Genomic DNA, 20883 nt, shown 5'->3' on the forward strand with positions numbered 1-20883 from the left:
TCATGATTATATTCTGTTGCGAATGTTGCGAGGCAAATGTCTTCCATGTTTTTCCTTTTTGTGTACTTATTGATAATAGTATCGCATGTGATGTTAGTGGAGTTCATTGGGAGGTATGGTGCTTTTTCCGCTTGAGGATGAGTGCTCTATTTTCTTCTTTGTTTGTATTTATAAAATAGAAGCCCTGTGTTGTTTGATGTAATGGTAGAGACAAAGTAATGAAAGATGCTTGGCTGTGCACTTATTTGTTGTGCGTGTAAAAAAGTGTTCCCCATCTTCCATAATCTATCATATGTAGTGCTGTTGTCTTGTATGCAAGTTTTAATTGTGTGTTGTAGGCTTTTTGTTATTGTATCATCCATTTTTGTAATATATGAGGTGCAATATGTTGTGGTTGAATATGGGTCCATAATGTATTGTATATCCATATTTAATTGCCATAGGGAACTCATTTTTGAATTAAAAGCATTTGTAAAAATGTCTTTTGGTTGTCTCTTTAAGAATAGTGTTGGTTTTCCTATTTGTGATCGTATTGCTAGCACATATGTTGATATATCTATTCCGATACTAGCAATTCATTCATTGAATGTGATATTTGTTTTGCTATCTATACAATGTAAATGTGTGGCAATTTCTGCGTACATTGTTCTGTTAACATGGAGATCATTAGTGTCTAAAGGGGTTAGAATCATTGTTTCAGGTAGTGGAGGCTTTGGATAATGGAATTTGCAAGTATTAGTTCTCTTCTCATGTCATGTAGATGTATGCTTGTGTGTTTGGATGTCTTTGATTTTTGGTGGCAAAAGATTTTTGTCGCACGTTATGTAGTTATCAACAAAAGACGTGATGATATCATTATTGTGAATTTTGTATGTTGGTGCATCTTCCATCCATTTTCATTTTGGCTTCCTCTACTTTGGAATTTCGTGATGAAAAAGTAATCGTGTATTTTTGCGAGTATATTGTCGTCTTTCATTATTAGTTTGAGAAATTGTTGGATTTTATGAGTATAATACCTTGCGTAGATTGTTGGATTATTTCTTATTAAGTCTCTTGTATCAACGGTCGTGTGTTGTGGTGGTCCATTTTTTTCCCTAGTAGGTGAGTATATGTCATACAAGCATTCTATTAAAGGTTCCCACATTCTTTCAGCACATGATAATGTCATAAATAAAGATGGAGGGCCTAATTGTCTCATCATTGCAAACGCATCCTTTCTGAGTTTTTCTTTGTGGTCTGGAGAAGTCCGTAGGTTTTCAAAATCCCTGTAGCCAATTTTTTATTTTAAAATAGCTTCGATGTTTGTGTCATTTGAAACATCTTTAGCATATAGTACTTTGTTTTGTAGTGCACCTTTGCATAACCGTACCCAAATGGATTGCAAACTTGATTAATGAGAACTTTAATTGTTTTGAAAAACAAATTAGGTATGTTTTGAGAAAAGCTGATGGATTTATGTATCAATTCCCATTTTACAATGTCTTGATATGTTAGTCGAGGATTTTCAACATGTCTTTTTGAGCGGAAGAAAAGCGTAGGGAAGTTTAGTTTCTCACTATTCTTGTCTTGAAATAAGCCTAATGGTCTATTATTTTCGCAAGGGGCTACGTAGTTGATATCAATTTCATAATCTATGATCTATTCAGTTGTAATAATGTTATGTATTAGAGTGTCTGTATATGTTTCATCGTCCTCTGGGTAGCATGATTGGTCATTTTCATCTTCTTCTTCACTTTGATCAGAGTGTAGGATTTCTTGTAAATGTTATGTCCATTGGTGGTTAATTTGAATGTTGTTAAATTTATAGAGTGGTGTTTGTACAGGTGTATGTAATGCTCGCATGAGAATGATTGGCCTAACTTTACCGATCAAGTATGTACTTTTCTATTGTAATTTCTTTTTAATTCCAACTATTATAGATGTTTCGTCGTCGTTAATAAACCTTGGTAAGATATGTTGGAATTTACTTGTATCAACCATGACATTTACGATGCTACCATGTATTCCAACTTGGTCACCGTGTGTTAGTTCTCTTATTTGAGTGAATGCCATTCTTGGAGTGACCAAACATTCCTCAATGTTGTTGAGAATGACCACATTTGCTGACTCTATGTTTCGCTTTATATGTTGAGGAACGAAATACTTTGGGATGATATTTTATTTTATTGCTGCCTTGCATTCTCTACAAATATGGTGTTTCTTTTTTTCGAAAGGACAATTTTGCTGTCTTTTGGACATTATCCAAGCATGGGTGGTCTCCTTCATGTATGTTGTTTGCTTTTTAAATAGTAGACACTCACACGACAAGCAGTTGTATTTTGGTGTATCCTGAATTGTATTAATGTATTTTTCTATGAACTTTGAAGGAATTCCAAATGCTGATGAGTATTTTTGCATTGTTTTACATTCATCTATTATGTATGTATGCTTTCGTTTGCGTGTTGTCTTCTTTAATTGTGAGTTTGACACTGGTTGTAGTGTAGTTGTTGCTTCTACTTGATTTTCATATTGCAATTGATTATGTTGTTTAGTGGCTTGGTTGTTACATTCGTCTTTGTATTTCATTATTGAGTTTTTTTTTTCTTCTTAATATCCATGATTTTACGCTTGATAATGTCATTTCAAAGACATGCATTTGGAAATTGTTACTTTAAGATATTTGTCGCCTCAATAGTAGAAATGAGTGTGTTAGATCAATCATGTTTTTTAAAGCACATCCCACATCTTTGGTCCAGCGAGTATACTTTGGTGTTGTTGTTTCGATTGTACATGGGAAAATTAGCGTTTCTAGAGTTATTAGAAGGAGGTGTATTTTTTGTGGCTTTTGTGTATGCTTTGTTATTTTGCAAGTGCTTATATTAGTTTCATTTAGTGAATGGTGTATTTCAAGCTCAAAACTGAATATACAAGAGAAAGCATGTCGCAAGAACAAGTCCTTAACATAGTAGTAATAATGATTGTGCAGAAATCCATTGGTGTATTGGGTAATACTTTTGATTTCCGGATATAGTTGTTGGAAGAGTGTAGATTCAAAAAATTGTTGACCCCATTCTGCTGTCTGGAATTCAGATTGTTTTGAAAGTTCTATGAATTGCATGTAGATGGCTCTTTTCAGTGGATCAGGTGTGATATGGAACTTCAGCGTGTATGAAATACATAAGAAGATACACCTATTTTGTGGATATAGCTCTACAAACTTCGAGTCGATCTTCATTTGTTCAGAGTAGTTTGTACTTGTAATGTTCATTAGTCTAACTGCAATGTGTTTATGCTTATTTAAAGATTTCTAAAAGAGTGTATTTGTAAGAGGCAAAGATTAATTTGTGAGAGTTGTTGACACTATCTTATTATCGGAGTTATCATAATTATATGTAATGATGAGAATAAATTATTGCACCAACAACCGTCTCTTTTCAAAAACATAAATGTGGTAATATAAATATAATTATTTATTGAGATGTGGAGGTAGGTTGTTGTTATCTAATTATGGAAAGTAATATATATCGTGTGTACGCTTATTTAAAGATTACTAAAAGACTGTGTTTGTAAGAGGCAAATATTAATTTGTCAAGAGTTGTTGACATTATCTTATTGTTGGAGTTACCATAATTATATGTAATGATGAGAATAAATAATCACACCAACAACCGTCTATTTTCAAAAACATAAATATGGTAATATAAATATAACTACTTCTTGAGGTGCATGATTCAAAGAATATTGCATTAGAGTTCTCGTGTTAATGAATTATTTGTAAGACTTGCAAGTAGATACATTAGTGTTGTGTTGAAATTGTGAATGGAGAATGTTATATATTTAATTGAGGTAGGTTGTTGTTATCTAATTATGGATAGTAATATTTACCAAAAGTCTCAAGAAAATATATTTACCATTTTAAGAAAGAATTGATAGCTATTAATGAAAAGTAGTATGTTTAGTAAAGCATGAGTAATAGTTCATATGAAATAATATCTTAGAGCTAAAGTAAACCAAGAATCTGTTTAATATGGAAAATTTGTTATAGCAAATATATTTGTTTGTTTTTTATAAAGAGTTAGAAGAAATAATCTCTACCTTTTATGATTAGTTAGAGTAATGTGGCTTTAAAACGTTGTAATAGAAAAGTGTTATATAGTTAATTAAGCTATATTGTTGATATTTGGTTGCCAACAGTAATATCTATGTAATGTTTTAAATGAAAGTAAGCATCATTTTAAAATAGTGCTCTTTGAAGTATAATAAATTGTGTTTCAAAAGAGGCAAATTATAGTAAAAGTAAAGTAAGCATGTGTTTAATATGAGCAATTTAGTACATGAAATCCACTTAGTTAACCTCAACAAAGAGTGTCTATTAATCAGGAGAGACTTTGTCGTTTTGTCTAAAACAAAGATGATAAAAAGAATCATTAACTAATAATTCAGATTTCTTGCAAAGCTATACATGTAGCTACGCCTAATTCATCGAAATATATTATTTGCTTAATGAAATTCATTTGCAAGGCTAAAAAATAAAGTAGAAGCAAACAAAAACTTTTGATATGTACAAAATTTATAAAAAAAAACCTAAGGAAAACTTTTTTACAGAGTAACATGTAGCAACAATTGCTACTATGTTATGAAATAACCAAGCTTACAAGCTTATATTCTGTAGTTGCAAAAAAACACCCTTACAAGATAACTTCAATTGTTGAAAGAAAGAAAACTGAAGCTGTGAAACAAAAGTCTTTAAAATCTGCTATGAAGAAACTGAATTAGTGAACTCATCAAGCACCATTACGCCTTAGAGGGATAAACCCTGCAACGAAGCCATGCATGTTGACTAGTAATCTCCCTTCAATCCTTTGGTTAGACAATTCTAATTTCAGGAATTGTGTGTTGTCTTCTAGTAACTCTATAAAAGGTTGGGGTAAATCTAAAACTTTGTCAACCAATGCGCCCTTCAGTGTAACCTCCACAGTTGCACCATCTAAGCTTGTAATGAGAACCTTCACTTTGGGGATCTTTTCCAAAATTGTAATCTGCTCGCATGTTAAGCATCGAGGTACTATGTTCTCCTTCAAAATTTTCCCCTCTTTACAAAATGAGTGCACAGGCTCATACAATGTTGAGTTTAGGCCCATGACAATGAGAATGCCACTTGTCTATTAAGACAACATGTTGAGTATTAAATACCAATACATTATAATCTGCTCTGTAATATTATATGCTAATGTATGCAAATCAAATATTACTTAGTTCTCGTAACCAATCTGTTGAATATGTCGATGGAACACTCGGGCTAATTTAGCAGATATTGAAGGTACTCATGTAGGTGCCATGATAGTTAGATCAAGCATGTTAAGCACAATTGGCTGGCTATTTTTCTTCGCACCTACATTTCTCATAATAAAATGGTAGAAACCCACTTCCTTAAACCTATCCACAATCTTGACATAATTCGAGCGACGGTTGTTCCAAAAACTTAGCTGTAAAACTAGCATGTGTCAAAAACTAGTCTTCTAATAGCACAAAAGTGACTGTGGTTAATAATCTAAAAAATAACAATGACAAGTTACCGTGATGAGATCTTCTGCATTTTCACCATCACCAATGATTAGTTCATCCATTTGACGCATAGAGCTTCCGAGCTTAATCACTATCACTGCAACTGTAGCTAGCAGTAGGTAGTTGCCTTGTCCTTTACTCAATCATTATCTCTTTACAATCTTCTTTGTATTTCCAAATGCTAGTTGTTGAGACGAAAATTGGATCGATTGCAAACATTTCGGTACGTTCGACTCTAGTCGAAGGATCAAACACGAAGGTGTAATTAGACGTTCCCCCATCATTCTGAGTATTTCTATTACAAACTGAGAAGTTTGTAAGCTTAATGCAATCTCCTATATTAAGCATTTTAACAAAGTTTGACGTTATGCAAGGCCCAAGTGCCATACTTGTTTAGTACTTTACCTTCGAATATTCCATTCTTAACATATAAGTCCACTTCATGAATGCGTAAAGCCCTCTCATTAGGCGAATACTCACTTTCAATGCTCAAATCATCCGAACACTCTATAGTTAGAGTGTGGTAAGGCCTTTCCTCTTGTGGAGATTCTAATTTGACTCGCTTATCTTCTCTATAGTCTACCTCATTATACATTCTCTTCACAGAGCTCTTGTCCATAGTGACCATAGGAAAATTTGAAGATTCTCCATTGGCCTCAACATGAACTACTGCATCATCCTTAGTATAGTACCTACTTGAATTTGAAAATTTTAAATTCATTAAACCTTCAGTATCTTCGTCTCATTCAAAAACTACACATCTAAATCTCACTGTACTTGACATTCTAAAAAGTTTGGATTCTATAAATTCAAAATATTTGATTGAAACTCATTTTAAAATTTCATTTACTAGAAGAAGATCAACACAAAGTAGAAGCATTTAATTATACAAATTATCAGACACATTAATACCATATTATTTTTATCAAGCCATATTGTTGGTAACAACTACGTAAAGATGGCACCTTATCTATATAAAGACTACTCTTGACTGTATAGGTGCATGTGTATGCTCATGAATTTGAAAAACCCTAAAGCTCTAGCATTTTCATAGTACCACAGCTTTATTACATTCTTCTCTCCCCTTTTTTTACGCTTTAGCTTCTTCTTTACAACTGTAATCAACTTCGATTCCGAAGACTTACTAGAAGCAACAACTTTCTATACGACTCCTGCAAGTCATGTTAAAACTATTTTAAGCAAGCCAAAATTGTAGTAGAAGTATTTCTATTCAATCATTTATATATTGAAGAGATACATGGTCTCCAAAAGCTTAAAGTTTATTTTAAGCTTTAAATAAAAAAACTAGTCCAACAACATATACAACTAAATATAAATCAAACTTTAGAATTACTCTATAGCTATGGTAAACTGTCTTATACAGATTAGAAGTAATTTATATTGTCTTGCAGAAGGGTCTGTAATAGCTGATACTATTTTCCTAATGGAGTATAATGTTTTTTTAATAAAAGGAATGAAAAGTAAAAAAAAATTAAAGAAACAAATTAATTCAAACTTAGCTAAATAAAGCCTAAATAAGCTCAAGACTAAATGCTAAAATTATAAGTATTAACATAGCAAACAGTTTGTGGTTATGCTGAAATTAAGAATTATTGAAGTTGTTATTATTATGTAATTACTAATTTGATACAGCTGCTTACTACACAAATACTATGTAAGGTAATAGTCATTTACATTTAATATGCCACGCAACAGCTGTAGTTGCAAATAGAGGGTACAAACATGTGCAATAGTGCTTACTTGCTGCAAATATTTATAAAAAAACCAAATTTAAAAAACAAAAAATTAAAATTTATTGTAACAAGATCTAAATAGAATAATTTTAACATAACTTTAGTTAAAAATTTTAAGAAAATTGTTTCGAGAATGTTGAACTAATCAATATAAATATATTTACATATTTTGGATGTTCCATTGAAGTTTAAACATTAAATTATATATACTACTACCAAAATGGATTCATGCTACACAGTTCTTATTTAATAATGACAAACACAGAAGACTGTATAATAAATACTAGTGGCAAAATGTATTTATGCTACATGGTTCTTATTAAATAATGACAAAAACGAAAGACTACGTTAAAAATTTTAAATTGAATATGAGACTCATGCTTTAATAATCTGCTTTCATCTTAAAAAAATAATATGTATTACATTAATGAAATTGGTTTTCCAAATACAAAAGCTTCTGCCCAAAGGCAATCATCGAACATTTTTCTACATAGGAGCTGCAAAAGCACTATTCTACAATAAGTCGAAACTTTTCATGTTTTCTGTTCAAAATAATGTGTATCAGCAAAGCTAACATGTTGGGTCTTCCATTAAAAATGCCTTTCAAACATGTTGAAAGGCATAGGCACATTCATACAAGCAAGCATAACATAACAAAATATAGCATTCACTAACTGGAGTTACAAAAATAAACTGAACCCTAAACAGTAAAATTAATCTCACTAGACAAGCAATACACACACATAGTTTTCACATCTAATGCCAACACAACCGTGCAGTGTCATTATGTAAATGATCTTTATGAAATAGCCTCAACAAAGACAGCAATGTAACAATGACACTGACAATTAGCTCGACTTCACAAAAAGCATAAAACTCATCACTGTTACTTGCAGCCTTGACCAGAACATCCACTCTCTACAGTTGCGCAACATGAAGAATGACAACATAATGCAGAAATAGTAGGAAGAAAAGCGAGGCCCTCATTGGTAATACAAGGAGTAGCGATGACAAGATCAAGAATGAGGGCGAGGAGGTAGCAAAGGAACAACTCTGTGACGAGCGGGAGCAGGACAACACTTTGTACTAATGATTGTAAACTAGAGATTTAAAAGAGAAACAAAGAGCGAGGAATCCAGGCAGTGGGAAATGTAGAATAGTACAAAGACGTGAAGGGCGCAATCAGTTGGAGAGCGTCACAGCGAAAAACAACGAGTTTTCGTGCGTGAAACCTAGCGAAGTTCAGTCTGCTGTAGCCAGCGGGAGTTTGAGTTTTGAGGCTATGGTGGACTGAGCTAAAATAGGAAATGGCAAACTCCAAAGAAATTTGCATGTTTGAAACATCATCAAAATAGTAGCCAAGTAGATCCAATCATCTATAAGCACGCACGTCCAAGCATCTGTAATTTCAAAACTTGACGAAAACCAAAAGGCAGCGAAGCAAAATACCTTCCATGCACTTAGACATATCGACTTCACAAGCACTTGCCATCCCAAGGACAAACCTTCCTTTTCAAATGCTCACACACCAAAGTAAAAGACCGCATGCTCTTTGAAGGCTCGACCACAAATTTACAATAGCATAGTGAATCGAGATACCGTTACTGTACCATCGTGCATGCTTTTATAGGCGAGCTCTCATGAACAAAAGCCAGAAATAACATCTGCTAAAACGATCCGCTCTTCTAGGGACTTTAGCAATCGACTCCAGAGATCAACACTCATGCCACCGACTTACTTCACTTCCCACACATCACACGACATCACAACAACAATTGGAAGGCCCATTAACTCTATCCCTAGTCACCGACATGCAACAATAAGCTATTGCATGCACGATTTCACGAGATGTGCATGGATTTTTGCATCGACATATTGAACCCGCATTCGCAGCCCAAAGAAGCGCACAACTAATGCTCCACCTAAACAAAGGCAGCGTCAAAATCGGCCTACACTTCAAACAGACAAGCAGCGTGCCACAACAGCTTGTTTTCCTCGACCTTTTCATAGCGCCCAAGGAGCTGTGAACACAGACCGCTTTCCTCGAGCTCTTCATAGCGCCCAAGGAGGAGCGACCAAAAACAGGCCGCTTGAAGAAGGTAAGCAAGGAAGAGGGTAAGCAGGGCTTTTGGAGTGAGGGGGAGCGTAAGCAGAGTGCAGCGAGGAGGATGGTAAGCGAGTGGAGTGACGAGCAAGGTAAGCAGAAAAGTTGGAGGGGGCGACAAGGAGGGTGATGCCCCATACGTATGTATCATGGGCACACCCTCAAAAACCCTGAACCACTAACTGTAGTCTCACAGTTAATTAAGCCCCCTCTCCTACTAACTACACCACTAACTCAACCCCAACCAATGCGGTCCCGCAAACCTGGTCAACTTGATTACCTACCGCCCTTTTGACCGCAAAAACCAACAGTACCGTAAGACCCTTTGGAGGGCCAGCAAGAGGGTTTGACTTAGAGGGAGCCGGGTGGCAGAAGGGAACTTCGATCGTTGAAAATTTCCAGCCTTCTGGAATACCAATCCCTTTTCTTTTTCTTTTCCACCAAATTCATTCGCATCCAGAGCCTGCAATCCTCCATCATCATCATCATCATCCACCGTGCACAATCCTCCCTCCCCAAGCACAGGTAATTTCATCCAACATTCTGTGTTTTGCTGCTTTGATCTGCCCCTCTCGCCCCTGGAAATGCCTTAGACGGGGAAGATCGTGTCCATTTTTCGGCCTGGTCGCTAGGTCGACGGATTCTCGAGGTTACGTCCTGATATATTGTTTTTTTATATAGGGCCTCTGATCAACGTAGGCCGATTGACAGAAAGAAGCTTCTTCCGTAGCGAAGCTCTCGTACCGAGACAGGTACAAATAAATCAAAGCTATATTTCTTCTTTTGGCCTCGAGAATATGTCTTAAAATGTCCACGATCATTTGTGGGGGTTGTCGGAAGTCATGACAGAGGGAATTTGCAGATCCATTTTGGGGTTTGTGGGCTACCAAGGTTTCATTCATTCCTTTCCATTTATTTTACACAAAGTCTGCGTGAGACTATATCGTTTTCTGTAGGAAGCATCTGTTTCCTTTAAAGACAACAAAAAGAGTCTGAACACGAGCTCTGTGACAACGCCTCTTTTCCCTGAGGTTTTGCACCACTGGATGGTGAGGTAGAAAACTGTACCCCAAAACTAGCAGGAGTAGGCTGTAGACTGCACGACCAATTCGTCAATCACTAAGCTTGCACCAAAGAACTCCCAAACAACTGAGGAACCAGGGCCCGAAACGACCCTATTTGTAAGGGGCAGGGCCTGCCGAATTGCCAACCAGGTCTGTTGACCTGGCCGACTGACACAACCAGGTCTGAACTAGGCCCTGAACCAGCCTTAACTAGGCCTCAAATCAAGCCCTGAACCACCCTCAACTAGGCCTGGTAACTGACTCACTAACCCTAGCATATGCCCTGGTTAAACCCCCTCCTAACCTGCTGAAATATAGTGGAAGTGACTCATACACTACTCGTCTCTCTAGGCGGGCACACCCACATAGAGGCCCTCTCTCCCTAATTGATAGATTGGAGATGACTAACTCTAACAATACAGACCATGAAAGTTCCACTAATTCATCTGGCAACTAATGCCCATGATGTTTGGAACATATTAAAGAATTGGCACGAGATAGGTAACTCAAGGAGGATCTTGAACCCTAAGAATCAACTCTACGCGCTAAAGCTAGAAGATGGTGAAGAGGTCGTGGAGTTTCTCAACGAGTTCGGGACCATCTAGTTCCAATGGGTGAGATCAGGATAACAAGAACCTGGCAAGGCTTGTGTGGAGCAAGCTAACTTAGAGTTACCAAGGCTTGCATGAATGGGCCTTTTCCACACTTAGCATATCAAGGAGCTATTTCTCAATAATTTGGGTGTATGTGATCGGTAAGGGTCCTTGAGTTAGAAACAAGGTATGACAAACTCTTAGATTTGATGGGATAGAGCTTGTGACGAGGACACATGAGCATTGGAGTCCACTTGCTTTACTAATTCAACCATAAATCGTATTTTTTTACAATTCTATAGCAAGGGATTCATTTGTCACTCTTCATGTGGTGTCCAGCAATCTTTGGGTGAGGCTTGGCCAAATGTCCAAGCTCTCGATGACTTGTTCAACTCAGAGAGTTTTCAGAAAGAGTCTCCAGGGTAACTAGGAGGGATTCGAAACAACTAGGAGGACCTTCCATACATCACTATCCAAAAGGATTGAGGATGTTGTCTTGAGGGGCTCCAAGACCATGTGAAGCTTGCACTTGTTGAGAAATTGTGCCTATACTCTTGTGGCAAGCTTGGGAATCTTAGGATCACGGGTATTTGGGGATATGATGGGGTGTCTCCATGTCAACCATGAAACCATGGTACTAGGGGATAAAGAGGCTCTGCGTAGATTGAGGATCTAGCTGTGTTAGAGCTTTTACATTAGTGGATAATTGAATAACAAAGGAGGGAAAAACGAAATGCTATAGGTGGGGGTATTCTCGGATGTTTTCATACGAGCTCCTTTGAGGAGGCCTGATGGGGGTGCTTATCCACTCCAAATCTTTCAAGGTGCAAATTGCTACCTCCACTAAGAAGAAATGAAGGAGAAAAGGAGAGAGAAGCGAATGGAGAAAGAAGAGCAAAGAGGAAACGCTAGAGGAAAGCATAAGGGGTTGAGAAGGAGGGAAAAGGCTAGCTAAGGCAACAGAAAAGAGAGCCCAAAAGGGTTGAGGCATAGCTCGGTGTGTAAGATAGCTCGAGAGCTGCCTACTGTTGAGTGAGAAGCCCATTGGAATCCTAGGTGCTATAGGGCCTTATGGGAACGCAATGAGGGAGAAGTGGCGAGAGGCTGATACATCTCGCTTTCTTCTAGAAGTCTGGAAGGCAACCTTGTTGTCGGTAGGAATCGATGATGGAAACAATTTGGGAGCTTACACCATCCGCCTCAACAATCTCTTGTTAGCATACTACTAGAAACTCCTAGGAGCACCACAAACAAAATGTGTCCTAGGATACTTAAGCCCGCTCTAGGTACTTGGGGCATCCAATTACTAGTAATGCTATTAATTGCCGTACTTAGGCACTACTAGTCTTTTAGGCCATCGAGGACTACCTTACTATGGCTACTGTCGCTAATTCTACTATCATACTCTAATCTCTTAGGCATGTAGGTCGAACTCACAATGATCATTGTCTTTACTCCTTAATTTCCTAACCCAAGATACCTAGCAAGGCCACACTATACTATTATTAATATAAGAGTGAGAGCCTGGGTCCTAAAAAGGCTGTAAGAGAGCCAAGAAGGCTTGCGAATAGGTTGAGAAGGAGAGAACGTGCCAAGATGAAGGGTTGCTAGAAGCAAACTTGTGAGTTGTGAGCAAAAGCTCACGGATTAAGCTAGTAATAAGGAGAAGTAGGGAGCTATAGAACGCTTGACTTGGTTGTTCGCCTTTGAACATGAAAAATAAGAATATACATGGCAAGACCAAACACAAAGTTTAGAATTAGTCCTAGACTTAGCATTATTGGATAGAGTTAATCACCAAAATCTCATCGTGAAATTAGAAGACAACTCCAGCATAATGAAGGGGCTGAAAGCCTTAGTCCTTTAATTTAACACATGTGATAAACTGCTATGAAGAGGTAAAATTCTCCTGCGCAAGGGAAGAGAGCGGAGAGACTGCAGCACCAAGAGGGTGGATCGCCTGCAATAGCTTGACATGCACGCGCGCACGTGCACAGAGAAGAAGAAGAAGAAGAAGAATGTATTACCGTCCTCTGGGGGCCGAAATACCGACCCATGGGACCCATAAAAGTCACGATACAAGTGTCTCCTTCCTTTTATGGAAGGGGGGGAGAACAATTATTTTGAAATACATTAGTAATACAACATTCACGATATTTAAGAACCTTGGCAATATAGTTACCCGCTATGTGAGAGCAAGCTTGCTAGGGTGTCGTGTTCCTCTATAATATTGTTAAAGTCCCTCCTTATGCAGGCATACTGTGTGCATGTAAGGAGGACATGTGCTTCTGTCTCTACTTGTTCTTGGTCACACAGCTTGCAAAATCTTTGTTCCCTTGAGACATCTCCCCAAGCACCTTTCTCTATCTCTAGAGTGTGTGATCGGGTGCGGATGAGTGCAATGCTTCTCCTTGCATTTGCAGGTATGGGCATAGTTATGTATTTTTGTGCATTTTCTTCCTCCTTGGAGTAGGTGTCCCAATAAATGGGATTGACATGCGTACAATAGTACTCATACTTAGCGCTTTTTTCAGCTGATTGCCATTTTTGCTGCAATATTCCCAACAAAGCTTTATGAAATGCCTTCTCATCCATTTCCCCGGATGACATCTCCAGGTAGGATGTTACTCTCCATCTTTGGAACCATCTCTGAATGTCTTGCCACCAACCAGATGATAGCGTCTTGCTTTTGTTTGTCTTTTGAGGCCACGGGGGGGGGAGAGAGAGAGAGAAGAAGAAGAAGAAGAAGAAGAATATATTATCGTCCTCTGAAGACCAAAACCGGCCTATGGGACCTGAGCAATACAATATCACAAGTACATGAAAGCTCCTCCCGAAGATGGGAGGGTGGAAAGAGAAACCACCTTCTAGGATTCAGGTGGATTCCTATGCTTGAAGAGCTTATACACAAATGTTCCTAAAGCTGAAGGTGACCCTTTATGCAGCAAATCAGCCAGTTTGTTATGTCCCTCAAGGAGGTGATTGAACTCTTCCCTAATGTGTGCATAGTGAGGGCATATCATTACCATGTGTTCTTCTGTTTCAACCATACCTTGATCACATAGTTGGCATATTCTACTCTCCCTTGGCATCTTTTTCCATCCCCCTGTTTCTATTTGCAGCTGGTGTGATCGGGTGCGAAGTGAGGCTAAAGCCCTCCGTTTATGCACTGCTATAGGTGTACATATGTACTTCTGCGTTGTTGTCTCCCTTTCTGTATAAATTGACCAATATTCGGGGTTGATATATGTGCGATAGTACTCAAATTTATCTTTGTTTTCTGCTGTTTGCCATTTCCTGTGTAGTGCATTCAGCAGGTCATAATGAAAAGCCTCTTCATCAATCTCCTCTGAAGAGTAGTTTAAATACTCTTCTACTTCCCACTTCTTGAACCATTTTTTTAGGTCCTGTGCCCATCCGGATGTCAAAATCTTGCCCTTGTTTGTCTTTTGAAGCTTCTGACTTTCATTCCACGCTCTCTTTGGTAGCCTTTCATTATCCATGCACTTGACCTTTGTGATGTATCTGAGTACTCTCTTCAGAGCATGTAGCTCTATGGGTATACATCCTGTCTCTAGGAGTAACAAAGAGTATGGTGTAGTAGCCTTGATGCCCCGGTGCCTCCTAATGAAAGACTTTTGCATTTTCTCTATCTCATTCCACGTTGATGGAGATATACTCCCACCCCATACCTCTACTCCGTAGAGTACTGTCTGTATCACATATGCCCCAAAGATCATATTTCGTACTTGCCACCTTCTCGTATTGCTATTGTTGCACTCATTTTCAAATTGGAAGTATTTTGCCCATCCTGCATCAAGTCTCCGTTGCACACAGCTGTTCCATCTATTATTGGCAGGGATTTCAATACCCAAGTATTTGAATGAGTGCACTGTCTCAATGGGTTGTCCTTTATATAAGATTTGGAGGGGGCTGCTTGGCTGTATAGTCTTGACTATCATGAGTTTAGTTTTGTTGACATTAATAGCCATCCCACTCTCTGCACAAAATATGCTGAAGATATCCATCATTTTTTGCATCTTACTTTCACTATCAGTGAAAACAACCACATCATCTGCGTAAAGAAGCAACCAAATCACGAGACCTGCTAGATGAGGGCTGTATAACTCATCTTTACATGCTTCTTCATTCACCAACTCCTCAAGTCTATCAATGCATAGGCTGAACAAAGTGGGTGAGAGCGGACATCCTTGTTTTACCCCCATATTACTATAGAACTCTTGTGACAGAGAGAATCTATTAACGTCCACGGGAGACCAGAGGTCTATGGGACAATAGAGAAAACCATGCAGAACATCAGCTTAGGGAGGGCACATGGCAGCTCCCAAGGAGCGCAGAAGCAACTCCATGTATTTAGAGTACCTCGACTATGTTCTAAGACCATATATATCATTGGCCATACATCATTCTAAGACTGAGAGTCTTTTGGTTTGGATTTAAACTCCTTGATAAGTGCTATTCCACCACGGTAGACTGCCCACTTTCCATCTTTCCTGGCAGCTTTAACCTTAGGTAATTCCGCTGCTTTATCTTTCAGCTGGGCTCTTGTGAGTTCCTTGCCTATCCATAGTTTAGTTCCTTTCAACTTGAGGACTTCAAGCCGTATATCTCGTGAATTAAATGAAATTACAGCATGCCCTCTCCGATAACCAATATTGACCATTCTAGCTTCACCTTCTTCATTAGGATTGTCTGGCTTATCATCTTCATCTGCGGTCCAATCAATGTGCTAAAGTATTATCAAAGGAATCCTCCGCCTTGTACCATCCGTCTAGAAGCCCCCCAATTCTGATTTTTAGTGCATTGTCCCGTCTGGCTTCATGTTCTTTGATCTCTTCTTGAATATCAGTTTTTTTCACCTTTGCTTCAACCTCTACAGTGACCTCTTGCTTGGCTGTCTGTACTTCATTTTGAACCAAATCTTTGACAGTAGAAATTAATTGAGAAGTAGGGGGGGACGCATTGCAGGACTTGACAGCCTCATCTATTACTGCTTGCTTACCAGGACCTTCAAGAATCTGAATCCTGGTTATTGCATCCGCTGGTTGTAGTCTCAAATCTCGCACCTCAGCCTGCAAGAATAAAATCTGTTCATGATACCCAATAATGGGTCAGTCGGAAAGACCTCCTCGTTCATACACATGTGCATACGGAGAGGGTGTTCGAGCTGCAACATGGCATATCTGGCTCTGCTGTGCAGGGCTGTTGGAGTCGAGGGATTTTTGGAGGAAGAGGAAGGTAGGTTGGGCCAATCCTTGTTGGCCATTTTCTCCTGCCACCCTCAGGCTGAGCTAACCCCCTAGGTGGGTTGGGGGTTCAGCCCAACTAGGGGTGTAGTGCTCAAAGACGAACCGGCTGACCTGTTGAGGAGCTAATCAAGCGGCTTGAGACGAGGAGCTGGCCTGGGCAGGCTAGAGGTAAGCCTGCGCTGGCTGGGCCTACAAAGCAAGTATGGCAGATACGCTAACAGGTACGGCAAGGAGAGTACAGGCTAACAGATACAACAAGGGTACGATGAGCAGGTACGGAAATGCACGATGAACAGGTACGGAGAGCAGGTACGGGAGGACAAGCAGGTACGGGGGGGAGAGAGAGAGAGAGAGAGAGAGAGAGAGAGAGAGAGAGAGAGAGAGAGAGATTAACGTCCACGGGAGACCTCACGGGCCTATGGGACAAAGTGCACAGAAAAGCGAACTCATACAAATCTCATTGGGCTGAAGCAAAGGGTACGCTAGGACCCTTGCTGAGTACTAGTCTATGCTAACAGAATCATAGTCATAATCATAATCATATCAATCAATCTATCCAGGCGCTGGGACGAAACCGAAGCCTAGTACAGTGATGGCTCTGTGTGTGTGAGAGAGAGAGAGAGAGAGAGAGAGAGAGAGAGAGAGAGAGAGAGAGGGGAGGGAGGGAGGGAGGGAGCTAAGGAAAGACCAAAGGTTCTATGAAGAAAAACCAGATCCAATAAAAGCTAAGGGGTGGGGCCACTAAAGTGGGCATTGACACCAAGGTTGATGTCTGAGAAGAATGCCAAGAGGGAGACACATTGCCTGTCTCTGTGGGAGAGTACACGAATGACTGTCCAAGTGAGAGAGAGGAGTACGCTTGCTGTATTCACCATTGGTTTTCCCATAGTTAAACCCATCCAATGGAGCTAGTTTAGTTTCAAAAATCATTTTTTGAAATTATAAAAAAGTTTGTTCTTGTTCAGAGAGAGGACATGGATACTGATATGGCAGCCTGTTACTGCTACGTGTCATCTGCTGCAGACAGTGCTGAATGCTGCTGCTGACATTGCCTTGCTGTATAGTTTTCTGTGTGGTAGCCCATACCGTGTGAGAAGCTGTATCTGGGACTCTGCTGATGTAGCGGCCTGTACGACTGCTTGTTGGCAGATGGGCCATGGTGCTGGCGTGGCTACTGTCCTGATGTCTTGCATGCAGCTTTGCTGCATCCTTGGTTTTACCCTGACTGAGGGTTGGTGACCCTTTAGAGTGCCCTGTGGTTGGGCAGATTGCCACAGCTGACAGATGCCTGTGACATTCATCATCCCTTATCATGCTGTGGAGAATAGGATGTAGATTGTGACATGAAACAATGAACATCCTGAGCATTTTGGAGTTACAAATGCTCGAGAGTCAAAATATTAACAATCTGCCTGGAATGGAAAATTGATAAGGCTCTTTACTAGAGGGTATACATATAAATTCGCAATAATGCAAGAGCCTAGAGTTATTCATTTTTAAACAAAGCGAGATAACAAATACGAGGCATGTCATGCAAGCCAATCCCACAAAATTAAAAATAATAATAGTAATGTTTTTAGACTTCTCTAACCCTATGAGGCATCCAGCATGTACCTCGATGCCTTGGAACGCCTCTAACTGTAAGAGGTGCGGCTGCCCTCACTTGCCAGGAAATGATTCAGATGAAGTCTCAAGATAGCTGTGTCAACCATGTCATGCGCAAGGGTCCTTGCCTCCTGGCTAGGCATGCATAGCTGAGTGGAGTCTTAAGCTACACCCTTTGGGTATGCTTCTGTTTTAGGTGTGCAAATTGAAATTTACTCAGTTTAGAGTTTTGCTGTCGACTGATTGCTTTGAAATGTGATTATGGTCTCCTTCATCTTTAAGAATTTGCTAACATTGTGAAATTTTAGGTTGACCATCAGAAGTAGAGTTATGAACTCAAATGGAGCCAGTACGTCAAGTGGTCCTGGTGGAGCTTCTGCAGCCAGGAAGGACTCTAAGAGGCCAAAAAGTTTGTATCATTCCACACATTTTCCTGTGTTTCAGTCCAGCTTTATGGTGGTGGTTTACTGTTTTGAAACTTAATCTCCAAGTTCCCCAATTCAGTATGCATTTGTATGGGTTATGACACTCTTTGATATTCAAAGTGGTTTTATAAATGATGAAAGAAAGAAGAAAACAGAAATAGGTTGGAGGGGCAATCTTCAGAATGATTAGGAAGAGAACACTTGGTATGCTTGCAAAGGCATGATGGAAACTATCTATGTTTGCAGAAAATTTTAAAGGATTGTGAGCTTTTGAAATGCATTGTTTTTACAATGCAGAACTAAGACCAGGACTCAAGAATCAAGATGCTCCACTACTACTTACACACCCAAAAATACAAGACAATTTTAATTGGCTATTGTAAAATGAACAAATGCCTAAAAGACAAACATACTGGGTTCCAAGTTGGTGGTATGCCAATCTCGTATATTTTATATTTTATCCAACGGGGGACCAGTGCATATTAAAACCAATAAGGAAGCTGGTGAAGTTCTTTGAAAGGTATTTACCAGGCCTTACAAAACCTTGACCATTTACCTCATGTGAAGCTGCTGAAGTTAATTGTAACAGGCCTCACAAAACCTTGATCATTGTAAGGTATTCACCAAAAGGATCATCTCTTTTTACAGTATATGCTTAATTTTGCATGTAAATGTTACTTCCTACCCACCTCTGAAATTAGCTTCAGGCTAAGCGCTGCCTTTCTTGTTAAATCTTACATTGAACTCAGCAGGCCTGATACACATATCCTTGTCATGACAAGAGAGATCACTAATCTGTGATTAGTAGACATTAAAACATTATTATATATTATATGCCAATGGTGTAACATGTATTTGTATTTATGATGGACACCGACCGATTTGTTATGGCGGTGGATCATCTCAGTAGATAGGACTAGTTGAGCTGGAGCCACTGCTTCAGACGGCATCGAATTTGGACATGTGATACTTATTCTATTAATAAAAATGTGCACACACGTGTCTAGGTCCTAGGGGCAATAGGAAGGGAAGGGTGCATTGAATGGTAGATGCATGGGTCATAGGCTAAGGCTAGGTGTAAATGGGAAGATGGAACTTGAGTGATCTCGAGGGACATTAATGAAAGGGTATCACCCTTTCATTGTGAATCTCACGTAGCATTCTTCATTCACCTTGCATTCATCCGCCATCTCACACACACCTTGCATGTAGGTCGAAATAGAACGAAGTGTGAGAGTTTGGAGAGAGAGAGAGAGAGCAAGAGAGAGTGAGCTTGAGAGCTGAAAGCTTGATAGCTTGGTTGCAATAGAAGAGTGTAAGAGTACAACTGAAAGAGTTAGAGATAAGGTTTTGTCCTAGTGATAAAACCTTAGTAGTCACTAACCATAGTTAGTGAACTAACTGCGGTTAGGGGGAAAAACCTCTTAAAGAGGGAAAAGTGTCCCTAACTAGCTTATTAAATTACATTGGTCACTGCTAAATTATATCTATAATTCTAACACCCCCCTGCAGTGCCAATGTCGTGTACAAGGTTGATCAATCACCAAACGGATATAAGTTCAGGGCACTGCGAAATGCCTCAAACTTTTCACGTGATAGTGCTTTGGTGAAAATATTTGCAACGTTGTCATGTTTGGACACAAAGATCATACTGATCTCTCCTGCATGCAACTTCTCTCCGACGTAGTGATAGTGAACCTCAATGTGCTTCGTGCGAGCATGAAACACTGGATTCTTTGCCACTGCAATGGAACTCTGACTATCAGTGAGAATTGGAGAAGGACCCTCCAAAGGCAGATGAAGATCAGCAAATAGACGTCGCAGCCAGACACATTCAAGTGTTGCTGTGAAAGCTGCCCTGTACTCAGCTTCACATGATGAGGTAGCCACTGTAGATTGTTTCTTGCTCAGCCAGGAAATGCAAGATTTACCCAAAAAGAAACAATTGCCACTAGTGGACTGCCTAGTGTCATAATCACCAGCTCAATCTGAATCACTATAGGCATGCATATGCAAGTCACCCCCCCGGGAAATAACAAGCCAAAAGACTTCGTGCCCTGCAAATAACGGAAGATGCACTTAATTGCCTGCCAATGCATAGTTTTTGGGCTGTGCATATACCTGCTCACCTGAGATACTGCAAACTGAATATCAGGTCTAGTGTTGCAGAGATATATGAGGCATCCAACAGCCTGACTGTAAGATGTGGCATCAACTGATTCTCCTGCATCATGCATTGTGAGTTTCAGTCCCGGCTCCATGGGAGTGGTTATGGGCTTACAATCGTGCAAGTTAAATCTGTCCAAGAGTTTCTGCACATACTTGGACTGAGGCATAACAGTGCCACGTCTCTCTTGAGAGAACTGGATCCCCAAATAAAAGTGAAGCAGCCCCAAATCTGACATGTCAAAGGTGGTCTGCAAATCAGCTTTGAAATCTGCAATTTTATCTTCATTGGACCTTGTGAGCAGTAAGTCATCGACATAAAGAAGGATGACTAAAATTCCCTCCCCATCCATCTTGA

At 39.3% G+C, this 20883-nt stretch overlaps 1 protein-coding gene across 1 annotated transcript in view; it reads left to right on the top strand.

Moving 5' to 3' along the window:
- Positions 1-9742: 9742 nt before the first annotated feature.
- LOC147887496 (ALA-interacting subunit 1-like) overlaps positions 9743-20883 on the top strand; it is a 30185-nt gene continuing 19044 nt past the window's right edge. Inside the window, exons 1-3 of the mRNA XM_087394118.1 lie at positions 9743-9927; positions 10084-10154; positions 18243-18343. Coding sequence (XP_087250244.1) covers positions 18265-18343 — 79 coding nt within the window. The 5' untranslated portion in view covers positions 9743-9927; positions 10084-10154; positions 18243-18264. The remainder of the gene's footprint in view (positions 9928-10083; positions 10155-18242; positions 18344-20883) is intronic.

The sequence above is a fragment of the Dipteris shenzhenensis genome, chromosome 23, assembly GCF_047967505.1.
Source record: "Dipteris shenzhenensis isolate YYH24624 ecotype China chromosome 23, Dip_SZ_1.0, whole genome shotgun sequence".
Classification (NCBI taxonomy): domain Eukaryota; kingdom Viridiplantae; phylum Streptophyta; class Polypodiopsida; order Gleicheniales; family Dipteridaceae; genus Dipteris; species Dipteris shenzhenensis.